Raw genomic sequence first — 23,120 nt, forward strand, 5'->3', positions numbered from 1 at the left:
AGCAGCTAACTTTCTTGGGCCCCGCTCCAAAGTACCCCGCTGGGTCCCACCAATACAAAATCTACACTGTAAACGTGACGACCAAAATCTGCCGACCTGGACCCAGCTCCCCCGGAAAAAGCTTGGCCCACAAAGAAGCCCTTCTGCCCAATACCACCCAGCCACGTGGACCAATCACTCTTGAAGTAAGGGACAAAAGCAGAACCTCCGAATATTTGAATATAAAGCCAAGATAAAAAAATAAAGGAATGCCCCTCATCACATTATAAAGCTAAAAGCCTTCCTAAACCGTCTCCCTCCCCCTTCCTTCCCTCTCTCTCTCTCTCTCTCCTTCCTGTGAGATTTGGTAATGCTCTCTATCCATCTGTTGTTTACAAATCTGTAATTTTAGAAGCAGAATCTAGAGAGAGAAGAGTTGAAAAATGGCGCCGGTGAGCCTACCGCCAGGCTTCCGGTTTCATCCTACGGATGAGGAGCTGGTGGCTTACTATCTCAACAGGAAGATTAATGGAAGAACAATAGAGCTGGAAGTCATACCGGAGGTGGATCTTTACAAATGCGAGCCATGGGAATTACCAGGTTTGTCTTACAATTTAGGTGTGAGACATGTAAATCAGAAGAATTCGGTGGTATGCATGTAAATGCATCACAGTTTTCATTAATATTTGTTTATTTAGATAATTAAGGAAATTCAAAACATTTTTTGGAAGTTTAGCGAGTTTGAAGATTGAGCTATTAACAAATAATTCGATGAAATGCTCGTTAATTGCTTACTTAATTGCTTTTTTAGTAAGTTATTTTATATGTATTCCTCTATCAATTTCCTATAGCATGTGAGCATAAACATATTTTGTTTTTTAATTTAAAATTTAAGTTTCAAATATATATATATATATATATATATATAACCGTAGCCTTTATATAAACCGTAATGCTTTCTTCCCTTCATTTGCACTTCATCCTAACCTAGGACCAGAAAGTACTTTGCTTGGAAGGCATATAAATAATCAATTCCGAAATGAGTTAAGCAAATTTACATAGATGCCATTCAATTCCAATGTATTTACATAACTAACACAAACTTTCAGTTTTTAAGTACATACTACATTTCCTGTGCATGAAAAAATATATATTTCACTTTTAAATGATATTATTTTTGATGTAATATGAAAGATTTGGATCCTACAAATCTAAAAAATAAATTTGTATGTTAGATACATAAATTTATAGGCATTGCGTAATGTGCATGCAAATACCCCAATAAGCTGCACAAACTATAAAATTCTGCAAACAAATGTAACAGCATTGCCTTGACATTTGCAAATTCTTCCAGCTAAATGGACCTATTTTATAACATTTAGCTTATTTCTATGAGAATAATAGTGATTTTATGTCATAGATAAATTAAAGCACCACATAATAATTCAGACTTGGAAAAGCCTTCCAAGTCTTAATTGTTTTTTTCAATAAATGAAAACCTTCCATTGCTTTGAATATATTATCCTAATCTTTAAAGCTAAAGGTAGCAGTTCTAAACTTTTGTCTCTTGGAAACAAGATAGATCCCACATATCATCCATCCTTCTCTACTTTTTTTCTTTTTTTACAATTAAACTTTTCTTTACACTTTTATATTTTTTATTTTTTTTCTCTTCTTAACAGAGAATAGTTTTCAGATTTAAAGTAACATCAAATTAAAGAAAGCAGAAATCTAAATCAATACAGTACATAAAAGAGAAGCAGCATTGTCTCTAAGAGATGATGAAGCTCCAAGCTTCAGTCCTCAAAAAGAAGACTCACATTAAAAAATATATAAAGATAACAATTTTCTTAAATTTACAAAATACATTATGTAAAAAAGGGAAATTTACATACATATTACAGAATTCTTATGTATTTATGTTATCTAACACCAAAAGTTTGATAAGTACAATTACAACGCCATGGTGTCATAAATCTATGCATGAAAAGCTATTAAAAGGTAGCGTGGTGTTGTTTTTGATTTTATGTTGAGGATTTTTGAAGATATGCATGTAAATATGAATGTTTAGGAGTTAAATATGTAAATATACAAGAGTTGTGTGGTGTAGATGTGAATGCCCCTAAAAACTAATGTAACTGCTCAATTTTTTTCAAGGTTCATCAGATGATTCTCTATCTAACAAATTTGATTTATTTTTTAAATATTTTGTCAGATAAATCATTCCTACCAAGCAAAGATCTGGAGTGGTACTTCTTCAGTCCTAGAGACCGAAAGTACCCCAATGGTTCAAGAACAAATAGAGCAACTCAGGCTGGTTATTGGAAAGCAACAGGAAAAGATAGGAAGGTGAACTCACAGAAGAGAGCAGTTGGAATGAAGAAGACTCTCGTGTACTACCGTGGCAGAGCTCCTCATGGTTCCCGAACGGATTGGGTCATGCACGAATACCGCCTTGATGAAAGAGAATGTGAAAGTTCAAATGGTCTGCAGGTATAAATGTAAATATGATCAAATTCATATCAATGACTGCTGAGAAGAAAAGATATCTCAGTTTTTAAAGGCAATAGAGAAATAAAGCATTGCACATTTGCTAATTCACTAATAGAATTTTGAGCTATATGTGAATTCAAGCTGCAATTTTTCTTTCGTTTGTGAAAAAAAAATGACATTTTTAACCCAGTTTAAACATTCTAATTAAGTCAGAAATGTGATGCTTAAATAGTTTAGCATGCTATTTACAATTTAGTGCCAAGCCTCAGTCGTAGTCTTAAAACATTATATAGAATGCTCATGGAGGAACTAAAATGCAAATTTTTCATCAATTTTAAAATAAATGGGATTAATAATTAATATTTAATCTTGCTATTTAAATAAGTGTCGTTGCAGTTGCTGCTCAAGCCATTGATTCCATCCTTTTTTGCTTTAACATGGTTTATGAATGGTATATTAATGGCAATGGATGATAATGTTAAATTACAAGTTCTTAGAGAAAAAGTGATCTTGAGGTGAAAAAATAGAAATATTTAGTATTTTAGTGAAAGTATTGACAAATTAATCTGCATACCTTACTGTGATATCATGTTTTTCAGTATAAAAAGCAAATTCAGTACCAGAACAAGTAATATTAAAAAAAATGAAATACAAAAAAAAAATGAAGAAAAAGCAATTTAAAATAAAAATAAGTTGACATGCACATGAATTGTTGGATGACCAATTGACAATGATTAAACCGGAAATGTGGTTTGGAATAATAGTAGTTTCATACCACCTTACCTATGCATGAAAATGTACATTTTACTTTGGTGGTATAAATATAAAAAGCAAAGTTTAGATCTTAGATATGCAAATACATAAGAATTGGGTAATAAATGTCATGTTAATCTGATATATGATTGCATTTCAGGATGCATATGCCCTTTGTCGTGTGTTTAAGAAGAGTGAGCCTGGTCCTAAGATTATAGAACATTATGGAGCTCCATGTGAAGAACACAAGCAGTGGATACTGAATGACCATTCCTCAAACATGACAGATCTCTCTCCTGACGGAATGGGAGATTATCTGGATAACGGTGGCTATCATTTCCAGCCCTCCGATTGCTTACAGACAATGATTCAATCCCCATTCGATGCAAGCAACTCATGGATGCAATTTTTAACAGAGGAGGCACTAAGCTCCACAACGGCCACATTTCAGAACACTTCCTGTTTTTCCTACGTGCCATCAAAGGTAATACTTTCCATTATGGCGTATAATTATACTTTTCAAACACTTCATAGTTTGGAAGAAGAAATGTTATATTATAGGGCTCAATTCACCCCGCCCCAACCTAACCCAACCCAACCCAACCCACACACACGAAGTGTGCGGCTTGCTCTTAATTTCAAGAAAGAGTAACAACATTTTTCTAATGGATAGAGAAAACAGAATACATAAAGAAACGAAATGTCAACGGTACTTGGATTGTAAAATATAACCATGCGTTATCTAAAACGTTTTGGCTAAATTTTAACTTTTAGTCATACTATTCTTTAAGATTATGATTAGAAGTAACAGCAAATGATACTTATTAAGAAATAATATTAGAAAGTTATTATGCATAGGAGAGAATATGATTTAAGAATAAATATATTTATGTTAGAATAGAACTAAGATTAATTTTATTTGACGCAAAGAGGGGTATAAATACCTATTACAGGATCTACTAGTACGGAAACAAATAAAAACTGAATAAAGGGATAAAGGAAATTAAATAAAAGCAAATCAAAGTAATTAATATTGAATTTTGTATATTAATACTCTCATATTGTAATATTTCCCCTCAAATTGAAGCATAGATATCATTCGTGTTCAACTTGGATTTGAAATCATCAAACACAAGTGTAACACAAATTTCCCCCAACTCGAGCTTCTCCTTAATATAGTGACAGTCAGTCTCAATATGCTTGATGCGATCATGCTGGACCAGGTTGTGAGTAATGTTAATTGCAGCTTTGTTATCACAGAACAAGTGTAGGGGAGCAGGGACTATCATACGTAGTTCGTGGAGCGTGATGCATAACCAGAGAGCTTTACAAATTCAAGGGAAATTTTGGTTTTTGCACTGATCCAAGCAACTATAGACTGCTTCTTACTTTTCCACGTAATCAGTTTTTCCCACACCAATGAGAACCCCAAGGTGGATCGTCGATCATGGTTGGACTCAGCCCAATCCATGTCTATGTAAATTGCAATAGAACGAGAAGTGTGGTGGAAAAAAAAACAATCCTGATCCCAGTATGCATTTTCAATAATGGAGAATCTAGCGAGCAAGGTAGATGAGTTTCTTCACAAGGTGTTGGTAGTGAGTCTTGTTTACAAGAACTGCATTGGGAACATCAAGAAAATTATCATTGATATCTGTCGAGACAACCACTGATTTGCACAAAAGATAATTGTTCTCTATCAAAAAGTCAATCACATATTTCGACTAAGACGGGAAAATAACTTGAGATGACCGAGCAACTTCTATGCCTAAGAAGTACCGGAGAAATCTCAAGTCGTCCTTCATTTTTCATTTCAAAGGAAGCAACAAGAATGTCTTTCAGGGACTCCAAAGTTGGTAGATCATTATCTGTGAAAACAATATCGCCAACATAGACAATAAGAATAGCTACCTGGCAGATGGAGGAATGTCGGAAGATGTTATGGTCTGATTGAGCCTAATGAATGCATGGCCCACCACTATAATTGTGAATTTCCTAAACATGCCTGTGGTGATTGCTTCAATCCATAGAGAGACTTTCACAGTCTCCATACTTGCTCCTGGAAGGCAGTGGAGTCAAAGCCTGAAGGAAGAGTCATGTATACCTCCTCTTGAAGATGTCATTCAGGAATGCATTCTTGATATCAAGCCGGAAAAAGGGCCAATGGTGTTTAAATTAGTAACTTGAGCAATTGTCTCATCATAGTCAACTTTGCAGGTCTGTGAGTAACCTTTGGTGACTAACGGTGCCTTGTTGCGTTCAAAGGATCCATCTCATTTAAATTTGATGCTAAAAATCCATCGACATTCCACTGTTTTCTTGTCTTGAGAAAAATAAACGACATCCCATGTATGGTTCCGCTGAAGGACATTCATCTCCTCCATGACGGTAATTTTCCAGGTTGGTTCTATTAAGGCAGCCACAATAGTAGATGAAAGCTGATGATTGATCGGAGTCGTAGCAAATGCTTTGTAGGTTAGTGATAATCTGCGAAGAAAGACATATTTTGTCATGGTATATAGAGCCTGTATGATTGTGTACCATACTAGAGGAACTGACTTCCTCATTTGGAGTAGGAGCAGTGCTGGGGATGTCTTCCGGAGGGGATTCAGGGTCCAACAAGGGGTTAGTGAGCTCCAAAATAGGTGCATCAAAACGAGTTTGTCGGGAACCAAAGGGACAAAGGGCTCCTTGGTGGTAGGAGAAGTGGGTAGACCAAAGGAACAAAGGGTTTCTCGATGGTAGGTGATGTGGGGGGAACATCCACAGGAGTAGGGGCAAGGAACAATGTCCAAGAACTTTAGCTCCCCCTCATTGGAGGCCGAGTTAGGAAATTATGGAACACTTTCAAAAAAAGAGACATCAACACTCACATAGGCCTTATTTGTGGTAGGGTCAGGGCACTGATACCCCTTTTGAGTGGCATAGTATATGAGGAAAATACATTTTATGGATCTGTGATCAAGTTTATAACGAGTTGAGGGCATGTTCCAAATAAAGGTTGTGCACCCAAAAATTTTGGGATCTTAAGTGGAAAAGACCACGATTATTAGGAAAGCACAATCTCAAGACAGCTAAAGGGATGTGGAAGTTATGAATTTTTAAGGGAACTCTATTGATAAAATAAGTGACCGTAAAAATGACATAATTCCATAAACTTTTTGTAACATTAGAGTGAAGCATGCTAGAGCGATTAATGTTGAGATGATGTTGTTTTCTCCTCTCGACTACCACATTTTGTTGAAGAGTGTAAGTACATGAGCTAAGATAGAGGATGCTCTTACTTATCAAGATTTCTCTTAATATAGAGTTAAAAATTTACGACCATTGTCAGTTCGAAAGACATGAATAGGAGTTTTAAATTGAGTCAAAATAAAGATGTGAAAGCTTTTGAAAGTGACAACAGCTTCAAATTTATCTTTCAAGATATAAACCCACGTCATCCGAGTGTGGTCATTAATCAAAGTAAGGAACCAACATTTATTGGTGTACTTAGGAGTGCAAGAGAGTCCTCATAAGTCAGTGTGAATGAGAGAGAAATGAATATCTGTGCAATTGTGGGTGGGATAAGAACCACAAAGATGTTTATGTAATTGATAGGTTTTACATTTGAAATTAAAAGAATTTTTATTAGTAAACACCATCAGATACAATTGTTTTAGATACTGGAAACTGGATGATCCAAACGACAGTGTAAAGGGATAATAAGATATTTAATGAGCTGAGATAAGCGCCCACCCACTTATTAGTTCCAATTATCCTCCCCGAATGATGATCCTGAAAGACACAACATCAGAGAAAAAATGAGCAACTCAATCAATGTAATATGTTAACTTACTAATAGACAAAAATGTTACACTTTAGCAAAGATACATATAACATAAGTGAGACATGTTAAAATAACAGATCCTCTATCAGAAATGGAACTTTATGGCTCATCAACAATTTAAACAGTATCTTTCTCTGAGCAAGGATAGTATGTCGAGAAGGCTTGAGAGCTCCCGGTCATGCGGTCTATGATGCCTGAATCAATGATCCATAAATAAGGAGCAAAAAAAGTGAGTGCACTAGAAAAGTGTAGACTGGATCCAAGCAGCTTCATTAAGTGCTCCATTTGATTTTTAAGAGAATCGGAGAAAAATGGATTGTTTTGGGTAGAGATCGACTGTACTGTATTGGATTCAAAAGCTGTAGCAAAATCCTTGGAAGCGGGAGAAGACTCATTAGTGGAAGAGTCTGTCGTGATCTCATCTGAGTCAAATGTGATGTTGGGGTGTCGAGACATAGGAAGATCCCTGATCGAGGATAGGATAGAAGGATTAGGCGGCTGGACAAGTCCCTGATCACGCCAGATGGGAAGAACAAGCCCGCTAGAGGGATCTCAGACCTACGGAAGGGAGTTCCAGCAACTGGAAACAACCTTCAGTTGGGGTCAGGAAGTTCCAGCGACTAATCACTCCAGAAGGGAAGAAAACAGGCGTTGCCTTAGCAATAGAGCCCGCCAAAACAATTGTTCAAATATCCCGTCAAAACTGTCAGGAATCCTTCATGGGGAAGCATAGCTCCTCCATCCATCCGCTATATATGATGTTGTCTCAGAACTTGGCTAACTGCTAACGTCTCAACTTCCAGATATAACAACAGCCGATTGAGGTAGGTTTCCTTCCAATCTGTCAATCCGCATGATAACTGGAGACGCAAGACAGGAAGAACTGGAACTCATGTCCACTCATCTCAATGGAAATTGGGTCATAGAACTATCGAGAAATTGAGAGCGCATATGAGAGTTTGCGACAGAGAAGAGCGAACAGGGAGAGTAAACTGGAAAAACAGGAAAGAAAGAAAGTAAATAAAAGCAAATCAAAACAATTAATATAGAATTTTGCATATTAATATTCTAATAATTATTCTCTCTTAATTGTATTTATCTTCTCCTATAAAGTTTTCTTTTGTGCTCATCCTATACACCTATAAATAGCCATTATTGTTCTGTGAATAAGAAGATGAAATTCTTCCTCTAAGCCAAGTTATATCTAACATCAACCATCGCCACCCCCTCCAACCACTTCCCTCTTATCACAGCCTTTCTCTCATGTCAACCACTACCACAATATCCATGTGCTGTCAACTGCACTCACTCAGCTGCTTGTGCCTGCTTACTCCCAGCTGGCCATTTGTTGCAGCTGCTCTATGCTTTTGCCTTTCATAAACACTCTTCATGGTTGCTCCAAAACTTTACTATCCCTTCCACTACAATCATTCCAATTGTCACACCACTCCTAACCATAGCAAGACTATTAAACTTGTAGCAACTCTTCGCTTCTACCACAATTCTTCATGTTGAAGTCGCCCTAGGCAAACACTCTACCGTTGTGTGTGCACAATTGTTACATTAGCAATCAAAACCTAAAATTCCCATTTTCATGATTTTAGTCTCTCCTTGATTCTCTCTGATGCCGTTCTAAAACTCTTAAAAGGTATTTAGGAAGCAGATTTAGTGGAGAGGTAGTTGTGGAATAGCATGGGAATGTTGTGTGTGGTCATCGGTGTTTGAAAGGGATTGCGGGGATAAATTTGTTGTTCGACAGCAGACTTGACATCATTAACGGTTGTCTTGATTGAAATCAACAAATTGGACAGTGAAACAATGAGATACGGGCAGCTAAGAGGTTCCACCAAATGTTCCTAAGTAAGATATAAATACACCACTTGTAAAAAGAAATGATACAACACTTTGGATAGCAAAATTCAAAGAAATATCTCTCAAATTATAAAATAAAAAAACTAAAATCCAAATAGTCACATAGAACATATATCTGTGTTCCCAAATAGAGAATTAGGAAAAACCAAAAAGTAAGCAAAGGAAGAAAACTTGTTGAAAATAAAGGAAAGAAAATAAAAATGAAATAACAATAAAAAGCCTTCGGCGTTGGACTCCCGCGAATTCCGGAGTCGATGATTCGGCAGTATCGCAGACATCCCGTAATCGAGATCTCAATACTCATGTATTAGACACTTCGTGTCATTCTCCTGAGCTAGGAGAGGCTGTTGCTTCTTCTTCTTCTCTAGACACAATCAAATCCCACTATCAGAGGTATTTACTCACAAAACACCTAAGAAGATTTTCAAAGTTGTAATCCACCACTCCTATTTAGCCATCTGACTTTGGGTGCGTTGTTGAACCAAACTGAAACTTAAAACTTAGCTTACTCTATAAAGTCTTTCAAAAATGGCCCAAAACTATATTTGAAATAATAAGATGTTGGACTGCTCTCAATAGGGATTGTATTGTGTGTGGTATCGGTTTCTCAAACTCGTCACTACTAGTCCCGCTAGTGCTTCTTGAGGCCTGCAACAAGATAATTTGTGTCATATATTTAAACACCTCAGACTCCTTCCAAAACAAGAATACAATGCTAAGGACGGCTTAATAGAATGTGGTTGGCATCCATACGGACTATGTTGCACCATATTTGCTCTTGAAACTTATCTTCGATAGAAAAAATTCACGAGGCATCTTCTGTCAATGCTAATCTTACTCCCCTTCAAAAGAGTCAGATAATTTAGTTGGGAATGATTCTAAGTAGTGATGTTCAATTTATCCACAATCTGCGTAGATGCCACATTCACACAACTGTCTTAATGTAAAATGAGGTTGCATAATTTCCTCTGCATCGTAAAAACGAGTACAAAAAATGTTGTGATGGAGCTATTGTTGCTCTCTCATGGGCTTGGCTGAAGAATCTATCAGATTACTAGCATCTCTCCCTCATTTGCAGATAGTTGATACTCCTCTCTAATCTCCCCCTTCGGATCTTCACCCTTTGCCTCCTCCAATTCACCCTGCTAAGTGAAATATATCACCATTTTGTTTGGGCAATCAAACGCAATGTGCCCAAAATCATGAAATTTAAAACAATTCTTAACTGAGACAAATTCAAAAGTGCTAGAGGTCTCCACCTTGTCTCCACTCTGAACTTATTTTTTTTCTAGTGAGGTAAATAGTTAAGAAATTAGGGCTTGAGATGGTGTCACAGAAAGTTTTGGAGTCATGATAGGGATGGGATGTGTGGAGAAGAGCAGGGGAGTTTGTAGAAGAGTAAGTTTAACACTGTCGGACATTTAGGTGATGGAAGATTTTATTCTTAAATTTAGGGAGCACTGACATGATATTGGGCATGAAATTATTGTTATCCGTAGGAGACATTAAAATGAATTGGAAACTTTTGACCATAGAGTTTCAGGAGGTAGATAAGACAGTGGTGCTTCGTGGTGACCCTAGCTTGTGCAAGACCATGGTGTAAGTGAATCCATCGAACGTAGCAGATAGGTTATAGGGGTTGCACCTAAGAGTATAAAGGGCTTGAGAAGGATTTATGTGACTTACAAGATACTATCGAAAGTTCGTGAAGGGTTATAATTTGATAGTGTGATCGTGGACGAAGAAATTGAAGAACAACTTTCAGTGGAGGAAAATAATGACCCAGACTTTTGAGAAGTTGGTCATGACGAGTGTGTCAATGCTGACGGCGAGAACCAGACTCATGCCAGTTATGAGCGGGAGTCACACGACTTGATCCAGTAGCAGTTTTTCTCACTTTGAGGACAATGCATCCTTTTGGGAGGAGAGTATTGTTAAGTTGGTTCCTAGCCTACGGGTAATTTTGTCCTTTATTAGTCTAAGGGCAATTTAGTCTTTTATTATTTATTATTGTTCGGTATAAATAGGGTTTAATAGTTTAGGGTAAGGCTTATGCATGAGAATATTGTTTTGAGTTTTAGGGTTAGGATTTGTGAGAGATTTCTCTCGAATTGTAAGAATTGTAAGAGAACACCTATCTCTCAAATTGTAGATGTTTATCCTTTATATTTTATATTTGTGGTTGTATTAATTTCTTTGAAGAAAAAATATTTATTTTGCCCGAATTTCTACGTAGAATCCTATCACATTCTTAAAAAAAATAATGCACGAGGATTAAGATAAATGCACTTCATAGCCAACAAACATGAGAATTGGTTGCCTTTGCCTCTGAGATGAATTCATTTTCTTGTCGATGGATATTTGGTGTTAATTTTCATCATAATAGCTCAATTTATGGGTACAAAACTGGGGAGTTGCCAAATATTTTACTTGCTTTACTTGCTCAATTTACATATCTCTCGAATTGTAGACGTTTATCCTTTATATTTTATATTTGTTGTTGTATTATTTTCATTGGAGAAAAAAATATTTATTTTGCCCAAATTTCTACATATAATGCTATCACATTCTTAAAAAAATAATGCACAAGGATTAAGATAAATGCTCTTCATGGCCAACAAACATGAGAATTGGTTGCCCCTGTCTCTGAGACTAATTCATTTTCTTGTCGATGGATATTTGGTGTCAACTTTCATCATAATAGCTTAATTTATGGGTACAAAAGTGAGGAGTTGCCAAATATTTTACTTGCTTTTATGGGATGGATTATTTCGACACTTTGTCTCTCTAATCATCGGACCCTACCTATCAAAATTATTATTTATGTTCAATCATTTAATGTTGGCCTATGTCACAAAAGAACATCAGTAACACGTTCCTTTATGTTGATTTAAATGAGTCAATATATATGAAGCAACCTCTTCGATACATTGCTCAAGGAAAGAAATGCATCTGCCTACTTAGGAAAATCATTTATGAGCTCAAGTAGAGTTCATGGGCTTGACTAGACAATTGCTATAGAGTTCTTGCAAAATTTAGTTTATGAAATAGTACTATAGATCATTTTATCTTTATCAAATGTATAACAACATACTCAATTATACAAGCAATTTATGCACTTGATATATTGCACTGCTTTAAGAATTGTAAGGATTTTAAACATCCTATACATACATTCTTAGGATTGAATTTACTTAGCGTTAAAAAGGTATCTCTATCTCTTAAAAAAATTGTCATTGATTCCATGAAGATCTTGGATTTATAGGGTGCAAATCTCAGAACATAAAAGATAACCAAACAATATTACATCATATCATAATAAATCTTAATATTAAATATTAATTAAAAAGTCGACTTATGTAATAATCATATGATTTAATCTCTTTTGTTGTTCGAGTTGTAAATCGATATATGCAATGCGTGTCGGAAGATTCACAGTGTTAGAATGATTATTTAGCATCTTAATGTTACATAAAAGCTCAACACACAAATAATTAAAGTGACAGGTAAAGACACCAGAAGTTTTTTACGTGGAAAACCTGTAAAGAGAAAGAACCACGGGACCTAGCCTAGTTAGAACATAAAATAATAAATTAATGAATACACGCAAAGTTCATTTTCCCGCAGGTGGAGAAGGATTACATAGCTCCTTGAGATACAGAGGTTATATGCACAAAGATTTGTTGCACGATAGTAGAGAGAGGTTGCAGTTGAGAGTAGGGCTATCAAAAATATTTGTTGTTCGCAAATAGCCCGAGTTTGGCTTGTGAAGAAGTTCTTATTTGATTCATTCATTATGTAAATAAGCCGAACACAAAAAAAAAATAAACTCAAATTATAAATGAGTTGAATACAAACAATCCTTTGTTCGACCGTGTTCAGCTAGTTTTAGCTCAAAATAGAAAATTATATATGTTATTCATATAATAATATCTTATTTATATTATATATATAATAATATATTATATATATTTATATCTAAGTTTAAATCATATCAACTGTGCGATCATATAATTTTGCACCATCTAATGCACAGAATTAGTGCAAGTTTGAATCCAACAACCTACATCTATTTTTTGAATTAATTTAAACAAGTCAATTTTGAGCTGAACGCGAACAAGAATATATAAATCGAGCTGAACATAAACACATTGTTCAAGAGCAATTTCGAACACAAGCCAATTTCGAACAACAGTCAATTTTGAACGAGCCAAACATGAGCCAACCCTAAGCTCGCTCAAGCTCGACTCATTTTCAACCATAGTTGGGAGTAATTGGGCTTCGATGTACCATCTTCGTGTTTCATTATATGGTGTTCAGAATAATAAATTACTCCGTAAAATGTCTCATAACTTTGCAATGTTGCTCTTTACTCAGCACGGTACTTCGTTAATTCGCAGCATACGTCGCAACTCAGCAAGAGACTTTATTGCAAAGAGCAGGGGGCAGTCAATAGTGGTCGATGGTGGCCAATGAGCAGTGGTTGACCGGGAAGCGTTCGTCAGATCTTCGATTTAGAGCAGCACTGAAATTCAGCTCTTTCACAAACCAACTCCAGGTCCGACTCTTCTTTCAGTTCAGGTCTGGGTCCCCTTTCATGAAGCAATAGAACTCTATTTATAGAGTATGAGAGTGGTCTCTCTGCAAACAAGAAAGTAATATAAACCACTCCATTAGACGACCTGGAGAGATTCCTCTAATCGAATTTCATTTTGTGGACATGTGTCATAACGATGTCAAAATTAGGCTCGTTAGACTCCTCTTATCGAAACACTCAATTCAACTATAAGCTTGTCAGATTTAAAATTCATTTGAACTTTCAATTAGTCAACCAAATTTTCCAAAAGTGATTTAATGACTTGATATGGGCATGATTTGATTTGGATTGGGTCAATTTTGGTGACAATGGTTCTATCTCGTCGAGCCGGTCAGTTTGACTATAAGTTTGTCGATATCAGAGATCAAGGTGATTTTTAATTTGAGTTTGAATATTGCCTACTAGAAATGCTTTGAAATTTATACTAATTGACTCAAGATTCGTGTTAAATGACAAAATTTGTTGATGACATATCAATATGCAAAACCAAAAATAAAAGCATTTTAATATTGTTCTCTGTAATCTCAAATACATTAACAAGACTCCTAAAAGAAACATGGATTCTTAGATGGGGCATTTAAAAGTTGAAGCATTCACTAATGTAAAATTAGCTTAACTTTCTAACGGCAAAAATCAACTTCTGAGTATTATATTTTGTAAGAGGAAATTTGATCACTTAGAAGAGTAAATTGAAAATTGTTCAGATCAAATTTTAAAGCAGAATATAGAGTCGTGTCTCATTCTGCATGTCAACTGTTATTGGTCAATAATCTACTAGAAGAATTTGAATTCCTAATAGCTTAGTCTATTCTTTTGCATTGCAGTAATCAATATGTACATATACATTGTTAGTAATCCTATGTTTCATGATAGAACAAATGGTGAATATCTTCATCAAAGTTTATGTTCTTCCCCATTTTCTCGCTTATAAGTTTGAAGGGAAATTTTAGTATACAAACTCTTAGAATAGCTCTACTCAAAAACTTACGAAAGGCATCCCATTATAGGTATTGGTTGTGCATATTAAGAAATTGTTAAGTAGGATAATAAATAATTTGGAAAAATATACATCCAGCTTCTCTTAATTATATTAAGTCTCTTATTTATTTTCTTCGTAATATATACATCCTGTATGCAATAAATACGCACCATTGTTTAATTAATAACATCTATAAAATTCTATCCTCAAAATAAGTAGCAACTTCTAAGCATTATTTTTAATAGCATAATAACGTTCTTTTGAATGATGATTATTATTTGTCTCTAAAGCTTTCAGAATTATTTTCTAAAAACTTTTGGCTAAAATAAATAGCTTTAACCACATAAATATTAACCACAACATCAAAAATATGCGACTAAAGATAAGAAAAAAGTGATAGAAAGTAAATTTAACCATGCTTTTAGAGAAGTTGTGCGGTAATCAATATTTAATCAAAATAATTAATGAAAATATACTATAAAACAAATTTCTAAGAGTGATTACTGAAGTGCTTCGACATGAACTATAGTTTAATTACAAAAGGTGACTTCCATCTTACTAAACTCATGCAGGTTGATGTAGCATTGGAGTGTGCCAGGCTTCAAGAAAGATTCCCATTGCCTTCTTTGGAAGTAGAAGACTATCCACAACTCCATATGACTGACCCAAAAATCCTGCGCACTACTAATTACTCTCAACATACCACAAATAGAGGGGACATTTTGCATGAAATCCTTTCAGTAGCCTCAGCTTCCCAAGAACTAATCAATAACCCTAATTTCCATGAAGACATCTGGACTACTAGAATTACTCCTCACTTCAACGAGCCTCTCTCCTCTCTAAATGAATCTGGGAATGGTGAGGGTTCCTCGAGGTTCATGGCTAAGTCGCATGAACTTGATGATCAGTCATCCTTTGTTGACATCAGTGAATTGGAAGATGAGTTCAAGGACCAAAAGAAAGGGAAGAATCTCAGGGATGTTAAAAAACTGGGAGAGAATTTGATAGAGGTGTGATTTGAATATTAGTCTGATTCTTTGTAGAAAGTCATTTTAGCCCCGGAGATTATAAAAGTGTCAATCCCCAGACTCTTTACACATGAGCTGAAATAGTCATACTGCATGACTAGTTTAGCCCCAATTAAAAGAGTCTGGTGACTAATTTGACACTTCTATAAACGTTCTCCCCCCCCACAAAGTAAATAGTGAAGGAACAATTTTAACATTTTACTCATTATGGTTTTAATCTATTTTCGGTGGATAAGAATGTTATTTTTGTTTAATCAGGTGAATAAAGAAGTGCGGCAGAAGGATTGCAGTTCAAATCCTCAAACAGAACAAATCTCTGATGATCAAGGTAAATACAATTCTCTCTTTCAATCATCCTTCAAATTTTAAATATCCCTATTCTTATCGAAGTAATTTAATTTTAATGAATATAATTTCAATTTTTTCAACTAATGAAATTCCCATGTTCTTTAATTTCTTCGCCTAGAAATATGAATGCCCATTTCAAATATCAAACAATAGCCAACATTGTGTGATGTAGTTCGATCAGTCTCTCACATAAAGATGCATAGAAGAAATGAATCTTCAATGTAAAAGAAACAAATAATACAAAAAACAAAAATTTCTGGATTAATAAAGCTTTCATTACACCGGATAAAAATTCTAAACAGAATTCTACAAAAGTTTGATCAAACCTTCATTCTATCTTAAGATTAAAAACTAAACCAAAAAAAATCTTTCTTCGTTATCAATTGAATCACCATTAGTGATCATAGTTCTAGTTTCTCATCAATCCAATCATTGTAAATATTTGTTTCTTTCTCGTCTAAAAAGACTCCACATTTTCTCTTAAAGGATGTAAATACTTCTCAAAATGTGGAGAGATTCTGAATTTTCCCACAAAATAATTGATCTTTATTTATCATTATGCCCATGTAAGAAAATATAAATAGCAGTTTCATGTGTTCCCGACTTCACTCATACTCAGATTGATTGCAGCAGAAACACATCAAGGAAACTTTACCCATGAATCAACTGAAATAGACAGCAAACCCATATACTCTCAATCCCAAGAAGATGATTTCTCCATCGGTTTCATCAACATTCATCAACATGATTTCAACCAATATGAACACCACGACCTCAATAATAATGGCTCCCCTTCCTTTGATGTTTATCACGAAATGATTCAGTTCAACCAAGGACTGCTTAAGTCAAGCCAAACTGTCTCCAAAACACTATTTCATCATATCGCACCAGCAAACAAGATCAATATCCATCTAAATCCAATCGATTTCATGGTTGGCAGATTTGATTCTTCAGAAAGAGCTAGATCAAGAGTTTCCATCTTTGAAAATTTTAAAAATTTCTTCTGCAACAAGCTGAAGAAGGGCTCTACCTTCTGTAGAGGTGGAGCAACTGGCATGCTAAGTCTTATTGAGCTTCTTTTAGCTTCTAGTTTTTATCAAGGAGGGTTATTGGAGCAATCCAATTTGGTGATGGAAGAACTCCCTTCAAGAGTTGAATCCATGGAAGCTGAGAGCCGAAAGCTCATAAGCTATGAGGGAAGAAAAAAAGCAGATAACATGAAAAGAATGAAATGGAACGAAGTGAAGAGAATTTGGATTCCAAACATCAGAGGAAAAAGCATTTCAAGAATTTTTATGAATGGGAATTTGTTACCTTGGGTCTCTATGCTTCAGCCTTCGCACCACAGTTAAAAATCTTATTAGGACAGAATTCATGATTTCATCTGCTCTAACACAGAATATGCGTTGTCAATTTAATAGTTTCAATTTGGTTTTCATTAAATATTTTCTATAGACGAAATGGTCATTGTATTGTTGATTTCTAACATCTGTCATAATTGTAATATAGATATATATATTAGCAGCATTTTTTATAATATTATTTTATAGCCGATTAAAGTTTAATCTCCTCAGTGTTAAAGTCTCGTAATAGATACACAATATTAGTGCAGCCAAATCAGATGGTAAGTTGCTGCACAAAACTGGTGTTGTCTCCTCATATATCCATGTTCCTTGCATTGTTTCACGTACTTGGTAAAACAAAATAAGCAAAAAAACACACGTTACAGGTAATAATTCAATGTACCCCAAGTTTATCTAACCATTAAGATCTTACACTCCGAATAAAGTATTTAAGGAGCATTTAAATGCATAGAACACAACTCTTGTATTTATATATCTAACACCAACATTTATATTTACATATATCACTCAAATATTTAACATCACATAAAAAATATCGCAATCACTATCTTTGTAAAAGTGAAATACACATTTTCATTCATAAGTTTATGATACCAAATTCTTATAAGTATAACAACAACAACAACAACAAGTCTTTATCCCACCAAGTGGGATTGGCAACCGCATTGTTATAAATGTAAAAATCAAATTTTGGGTGTTAGATATGTAAATACATAAGAATTGTGTGAAATGTATGTAAATTTCTCAATATTTAAAAAATAACAAAATCACTGGAAAGTTTTATAACTCCCTCGTCAGTGGGTTGTATGGAGAAGCCAAACTTCTCTGGTCCTGAAACATTTTGAATCATTCAAATTTAGCATTACTGTGCACCAAGCCTACAACTAGAAATTGCATTATTGTAGCGTCAAGTAGGAATAGATGTAAATTTATAATTCATAATGTCAACTCCAAACAGCAAGGATAAGACTTAAAAGAATAAGGGAAATTTACATACGTAAAACACAATTATTTTGTATTTACATATCTCACACCCACACTTTCATATTCACATGCATAGCACTTTGGTGCTTTAAACCTATGCATGAAAAGGTGTATTTCACTTTTAAAAAATGATAATAGTGTTATTTTTATTTTATATTAAATATTTGAGTGATATGTGTGCAAATATGAAGACTTAGGTGGAGATATGTAAATACATAGGAATTGCGTGCTATGTATGTAAATGCCCCTAAAAATAATTATGTTGACAATTATATACCTTTGATGTAACTAAAGCGATTTGAAATACATCTATGGATTGGGCAGCTAGCTTTGGAGATCATTTTCTCCTTTGCGGATCACGGCTAAGGCCATGCCGCTTCAAAGTTTTGATGTAGCTTCTCATGAGGGCAAACTTGTTGGAACCCAAATGATAGAAGTAGTCCCAAGTGTAGATTCCAGTCTTATGCAAGTCATCAAAAAAAATTCTATACGAAAAATAGAACAAACTTAGCAAGAAAAACATATAAACTGTATCAGAGAAAAGAGGGAAAAGAGCTAGCTAGCTCTTACCTTATTCCGTAGTTTCCTATTGGTTCATCAGATTTGTTCCCATGACGCCTGCCAAAGATTACCTATAACGTGAGGAGAAAAAAATTTTAGCTATAAACCACAAGTTTTTCAATCAGAATAATATTTTAGACTATCTAGGGTTTATATTTAATATGGAGCTTAGTGGAATAAATTTCAGTGTAGACCCAATGACTCATTGAATTCTTACTTTCACTTGATTCAAGCTAAAAATTAAGAGGGCGTGGAAAAACTTGATATTTTCACCATAATAAGTAGAAAAAAAAATTACAAAATACCACTAATTCTCCACCAAAACGTAGAATAAAACTTCCATTGTTGCTCGATCTACAATCTACGAGCATAAATAAGCAGGATCTAAAATTTTTGTGCAGCCAGGAAGAGAGTGGCTATATATGTTAAAATATACATGACTTGAAGAATTTACCTTAAGTGAAGGAATAACTAAAATGTAATAACAAATTTCTAGAATTGAACCCGAGAAATAAGCACTGTGAACTGCTAAAAAGAATGTTAGTGCGATTAAAAGAATGGAGAAAATAAAAGGAGCAAAGGCAAAAAGGAAGAATGGAAATTTAAAAAAAAAAATATTGCATCTAAAGCTTTAATGATTATGTTGTCATCTATAAAATGGATAACAATACCATCATCAAAGCTATGGATAGCAATGGGCCAAAATAGTGAGTTGTCATCCTCATTTATTCACGCTTCTGTGGCAGCTGACGTGACTAAAATGAGCTCCCTTGTCACGACCCAACCCGGAGCTTGAAATTAAGCAAGAAGAAAACGAACGGTCAGACGATGGAAATCAACTCTCTTATGTTCTATTTCTATCACCAACAGTTTAACATTTGAATATTCATGAAAGAGCTACTAAAGAAAATAAATTTAAAATTACCTCATTACTGATTGTTCACATCTTCCATAAATGTTTTTTCCTCTATGACTCATTTTTTTATCAATTAAATTAATCTGGTTTAAAACAACTGTGAGCTAAAAGAACAAGTAAATACCCATACTCATAAACCATGGTAATATAAGAAAAAAGTAACAAAAATACATATCAGTTAAGTTTTTAATAAATCAATAAAATTATTTAATGTTATTCAAATAATCTTATTGTATCAATAGCATATCAATATCATTTTATATATATTTAATCGTCACAAGAGCACCGTCTAAAAATTGTGTCAATTAAAACATATCAATAATAATATCATTTTCTATATACGTGCAATGTTACCTTAATGTCCCTCCATTAGTATCATTAAGAGGTGACTCTATCATATTCAGTCATGCACATACAAGCAATCAATATAGATATATTATTCATGTGTTTGTCGCATTCAATTCAATATACTAAATTTAACATGCATGATAATAAGTGACTACAAGCATTCCTATTAATATGACCAATAAATAAAAATATATAAATCAAAATAAAGTTTGTGCAAATCTCATTATCTGTTAACGCATAAAAAATCGAGAATAACCAAAATATTACCCTAGATTAAAAGTATTGTTGAAACTCAAAATAACACGAAATAAAGTGGAATAAAGCAAGATTTTTTTATTACTATGAAATGGGATATAAATAACATTTACGTAAATACTAGAATAAAGACAATAAAAAGGAAATAATATGAAGAAAAGATTTATCACCTAAAATCTCCAATTAATCATTTATATTAATTATTTTGGAGATAAAGAAAAAATATAAAATAAGAAAACCTAAAATAGGAAAGAGAAAAAATCCAATCCAAGGAATTAAAATTATATTAAGAAATAAATATAATCCTCATAACTTCTGATAGGCTGCGATCTAGACTCCTGAAAAATATTTAATGTTATGCAAAAACCTTAGTATATCAATATCATTTTATATATGTACAATCGTCAATTAAGACATATCAATATCAATATCTTTTTCATAAACGTGCATGGATACCTTAGTGTCCCTCATTAGCATTCCTATCAATATGACCAATAAAAAAATAAATAAATCAAAATAACATTTATGCAAATTTCATTATCTACTAATGCATAAAAAATCAAGAAAAACCAAAATATTGTCATAGAGTAAAAGTACGAGTACTCACCTCAAAGTTATATAACTTGTTTCAAATATGTTTAATCTTTGTCTCTAATAATTAACTGCCTACAATATCGTATAAATATAATCTTAGCATATCATTAATTATGTTTAATTAATCTTACTTATGTAACTTTAATTGTTGATTAGAAGATTTATTTTAAGCATTTATGTTACTTCAATTTGACTATCAAAACATCAACTAAATCAACATTTATAATTTTACTCAATATTTAATAAACATCCACTCAAATTTAAATAAGTAGTAGTTTTATTTTCATATTTCAAAAAAATATTTTATATTATTATTATTATTATATTTATTAGTATTACATATATATATATATATATATAGGGGTTGGCTACATAAATCCTTTTTCTCCATTGTTTTCTATTTAGTATTGTATTTTCATTTAGCTCTAATAAATTAAGATCATTTTTTATTCAATAAGCTCAAGTCTTCCTAGGTCTACCTCTGCCTTTGTTAACATAAGTCGGATCTAAAACATCTACTCTCATAATTAGATCATCAGATGGTCAATGTTTAATGTGGTCAAACCATCTAAGACGACTCTCTCTAATTTTGTCCGTCACTGGAGCTACACCAACCCTATCACGATAAATTCATTCCGCATTATGTCTCTAATTGTAAAGCCACTCATCCACCTAATCTTTCTCATCTCGGCAACACTTAACTTGGTTTTATGCTTCTCATGTAAAGGCCAAATTCAACGCCACAGAGCATTGCAATATATATATATAAACCAAATAATATATAATATTAAAATACAAAACTTATAATTTTTACCTTACCAAAATCTCGGCCCAGCTCAGCACCAACATGGATTTCTTCTTCCTTCGCACGCTAGCTTCTTATATCCTCTTTTTCTGCTCAATTGCTTCTCTTCCTTCGCATACTTGACGTCATTCTTCCTTCCCCCACACACTAGGGCTTGGTCAAGAGCTCCTCTTCATCTGCATTCTATCAGACTCCAGCACACAGGAATACTCCTTCCACAGGGTACCTCTTCCTCCCACTTTTTTTTCCTCGAAACCACCTCTCTTCTCCTCATGAAGTGTAAATGACATCGTAGTCTTCTCTACCCTAGACACACGCGACCTAGTTAAATCATTTCTACCTCTCGATCTCACCTCTACCTCCATTATGTGACAATTTATAGAAGAAAGTACCCATTCGAGTCCCCGACTCCTCGCTTCCTCTCCCCCTCTTTAGTTTCCCAACTCCTCGCTTCCTCTCCCCCTCTTCAGTTTTCCGACTCCTCCCTTCCTCTCCCCATCTTCGTCTTCCTTGGGTATTTAAAATGAAACGTAACATCCCTCACCTAAATCTTTAGGAGGGGTTTGTCTTTAATTAATTTAAAAAAAATAAAAATTTAGCCCGTAGAGTTTAATTAAAAAAAAGCCGGTCATCTTAAACTAATATATTTAGTAGATCCTTTGAATGAAAAAGAAGTGGAAGTTATTATGAGATTAATATGTAGATTTTCTCAGCATAAAGGAATCTCTCAGATATCATAGATCATTAAATCTTAATGTCAAGAACATTACTCTTCAAAAAAGAATAAGACCATAAGCTTACCTTCTCGCCACCAATCGACCTAACCTTGCCATCAACTGCAGGGCTATGTACCCTTAGAAACTCTGCCGACAAATTGAATGAACTCCCATCAGAGAATTCAACCTCAACCTGTAAAGAGAATGAGATTATAAGGTTGCAATAAACAAATATTCTAAAATCAATTTTATGTTTTCAGCTTGGTTTAATTAAGTATTGGCATGAGCTCGCCTTAATTTGCTCCTTCAAATACACCATCAAAAAAGAAAAACAATAATATGCATGTTACTGTGTCACGAATCATGCAGCTAAGAAGTATATATTCTACACTAACACCTGAGATAAAAGCTTTGAATAGCATCAAACGTATGCCCGCAGCTAAGTCATATATTTACCCTCACAAATTATCTATATCTATATTGACATCACAAGCATTACACTTGCATGCACATGTTATCATATTAATTGTATTCAGCTACATATCAATAGTTGGACGAGTAAGTGTTGAATTTGTAAGAAAAATCTCTTTTTTTTTCTGAACTTTATATCCTATATCTAGCCTTAAAAGCAATGCATATTTATGATCAAAGCATGCATGTAGCAATAGAATCAATCAGAACAAGCATTGCATATAGCAA

General features: G+C 34.1%; 2 protein-coding genes across 8 annotated transcripts in view; one reads left to right on the forward strand and one right to left on the reverse strand.

The window, feature by feature from the left end:
- Positions 1-17,424, forward strand: LOC110025518 (NAC domain-containing protein 86-like). 4 transcript variants are annotated; one of them, XM_020726051.1, is made up of 6 exons: positions 1-579; positions 2,195-2,472; positions 3,386-3,709; positions 15,075-15,512; positions 15,789-15,858; positions 16,509-17,424. In XM_020726051.1, the coding sequence occupies exons 1-6, from the start codon at positions 423-425 to the stop codon at positions 17,228-17,230; spliced, it is 1,989 nt and encodes a 662-aa protein (XP_020581710.1). In that variant the 5' UTR covers positions 1-422; the 3' UTR covers positions 17,231-17,424. The 4 variants fall into 4 exon arrangements, with proteins under 4 accessions (XP_020581710.1, XP_020581711.1, XP_020581712.1 ...); XM_020726052.1 differs by having other exon boundaries at positions 16,512-17,424; XM_020726053.1 differs by having other exon boundaries at positions 16,819-16,973.
- Positions 2,381-23,120, reverse strand: part of LOC110025519 — a 26,055-nt gene continuing 5,315 nt past the window's right edge. The window contains exons 2-5 of one of the 4 annotated variants that reach the window (XM_020726055.1): positions 22,507-22,614; positions 18,797-18,858; positions 18,504-18,711; positions 2,381-2,466 (exon numbers count right to left, since the gene is read on the reverse strand). In XM_020726055.1, the coding sequence (XP_020581714.1) occupies positions 18,564-18,711; positions 18,797-18,858; positions 22,507-22,614 (318 nt within the window). In that variant the 3' untranslated portion in view covers positions 2,381-2,466; positions 18,504-18,563. Of the gene's footprint in view, positions 2,467-17,946; positions 18,127-18,338; positions 18,456-18,501; positions 18,712-18,796; positions 18,859-22,506; positions 22,615-23,120 lie in introns of those variants that run through there. The other 3 variants (XM_020726056.1, XM_020726057.1, XM_020726058.1) reach the window with 3 other exon arrangements.

Source organism: Phalaenopsis equestris, unplaced genomic scaffold (assembly GCF_001263595.1).
Source record: "Phalaenopsis equestris unplaced genomic scaffold, ASM126359v1 Scaffold000301, whole genome shotgun sequence".
Classification (NCBI taxonomy): domain Eukaryota; kingdom Viridiplantae; phylum Streptophyta; class Magnoliopsida; order Asparagales; family Orchidaceae; genus Phalaenopsis; species Phalaenopsis equestris.

Bases quoted from the DNA above. Each gene is read 5' to 3' on its own strand.
- LOC110025518 (XM_020726051.1), top strand. From the start codon at position 423: ATGGCGCCGGTGAGCCTACCGCCAGGCTTCCGGTTTCATCCTACGGAT. The intron at 580-2,194 runs GTTTGTCTTACA...ATATTTTGTCAG, and splicing joins CGAGCCATGGGAATTACCAG to ATAAATCATTCCTACCAAGC. The intron at 15,513-15,788 runs GTGTGATTTGAA...TTGTTTAATCAG, and splicing joins TGGGAGAGAATTTGATAGAG to GTGAATAAAGAAGTGCGGCA.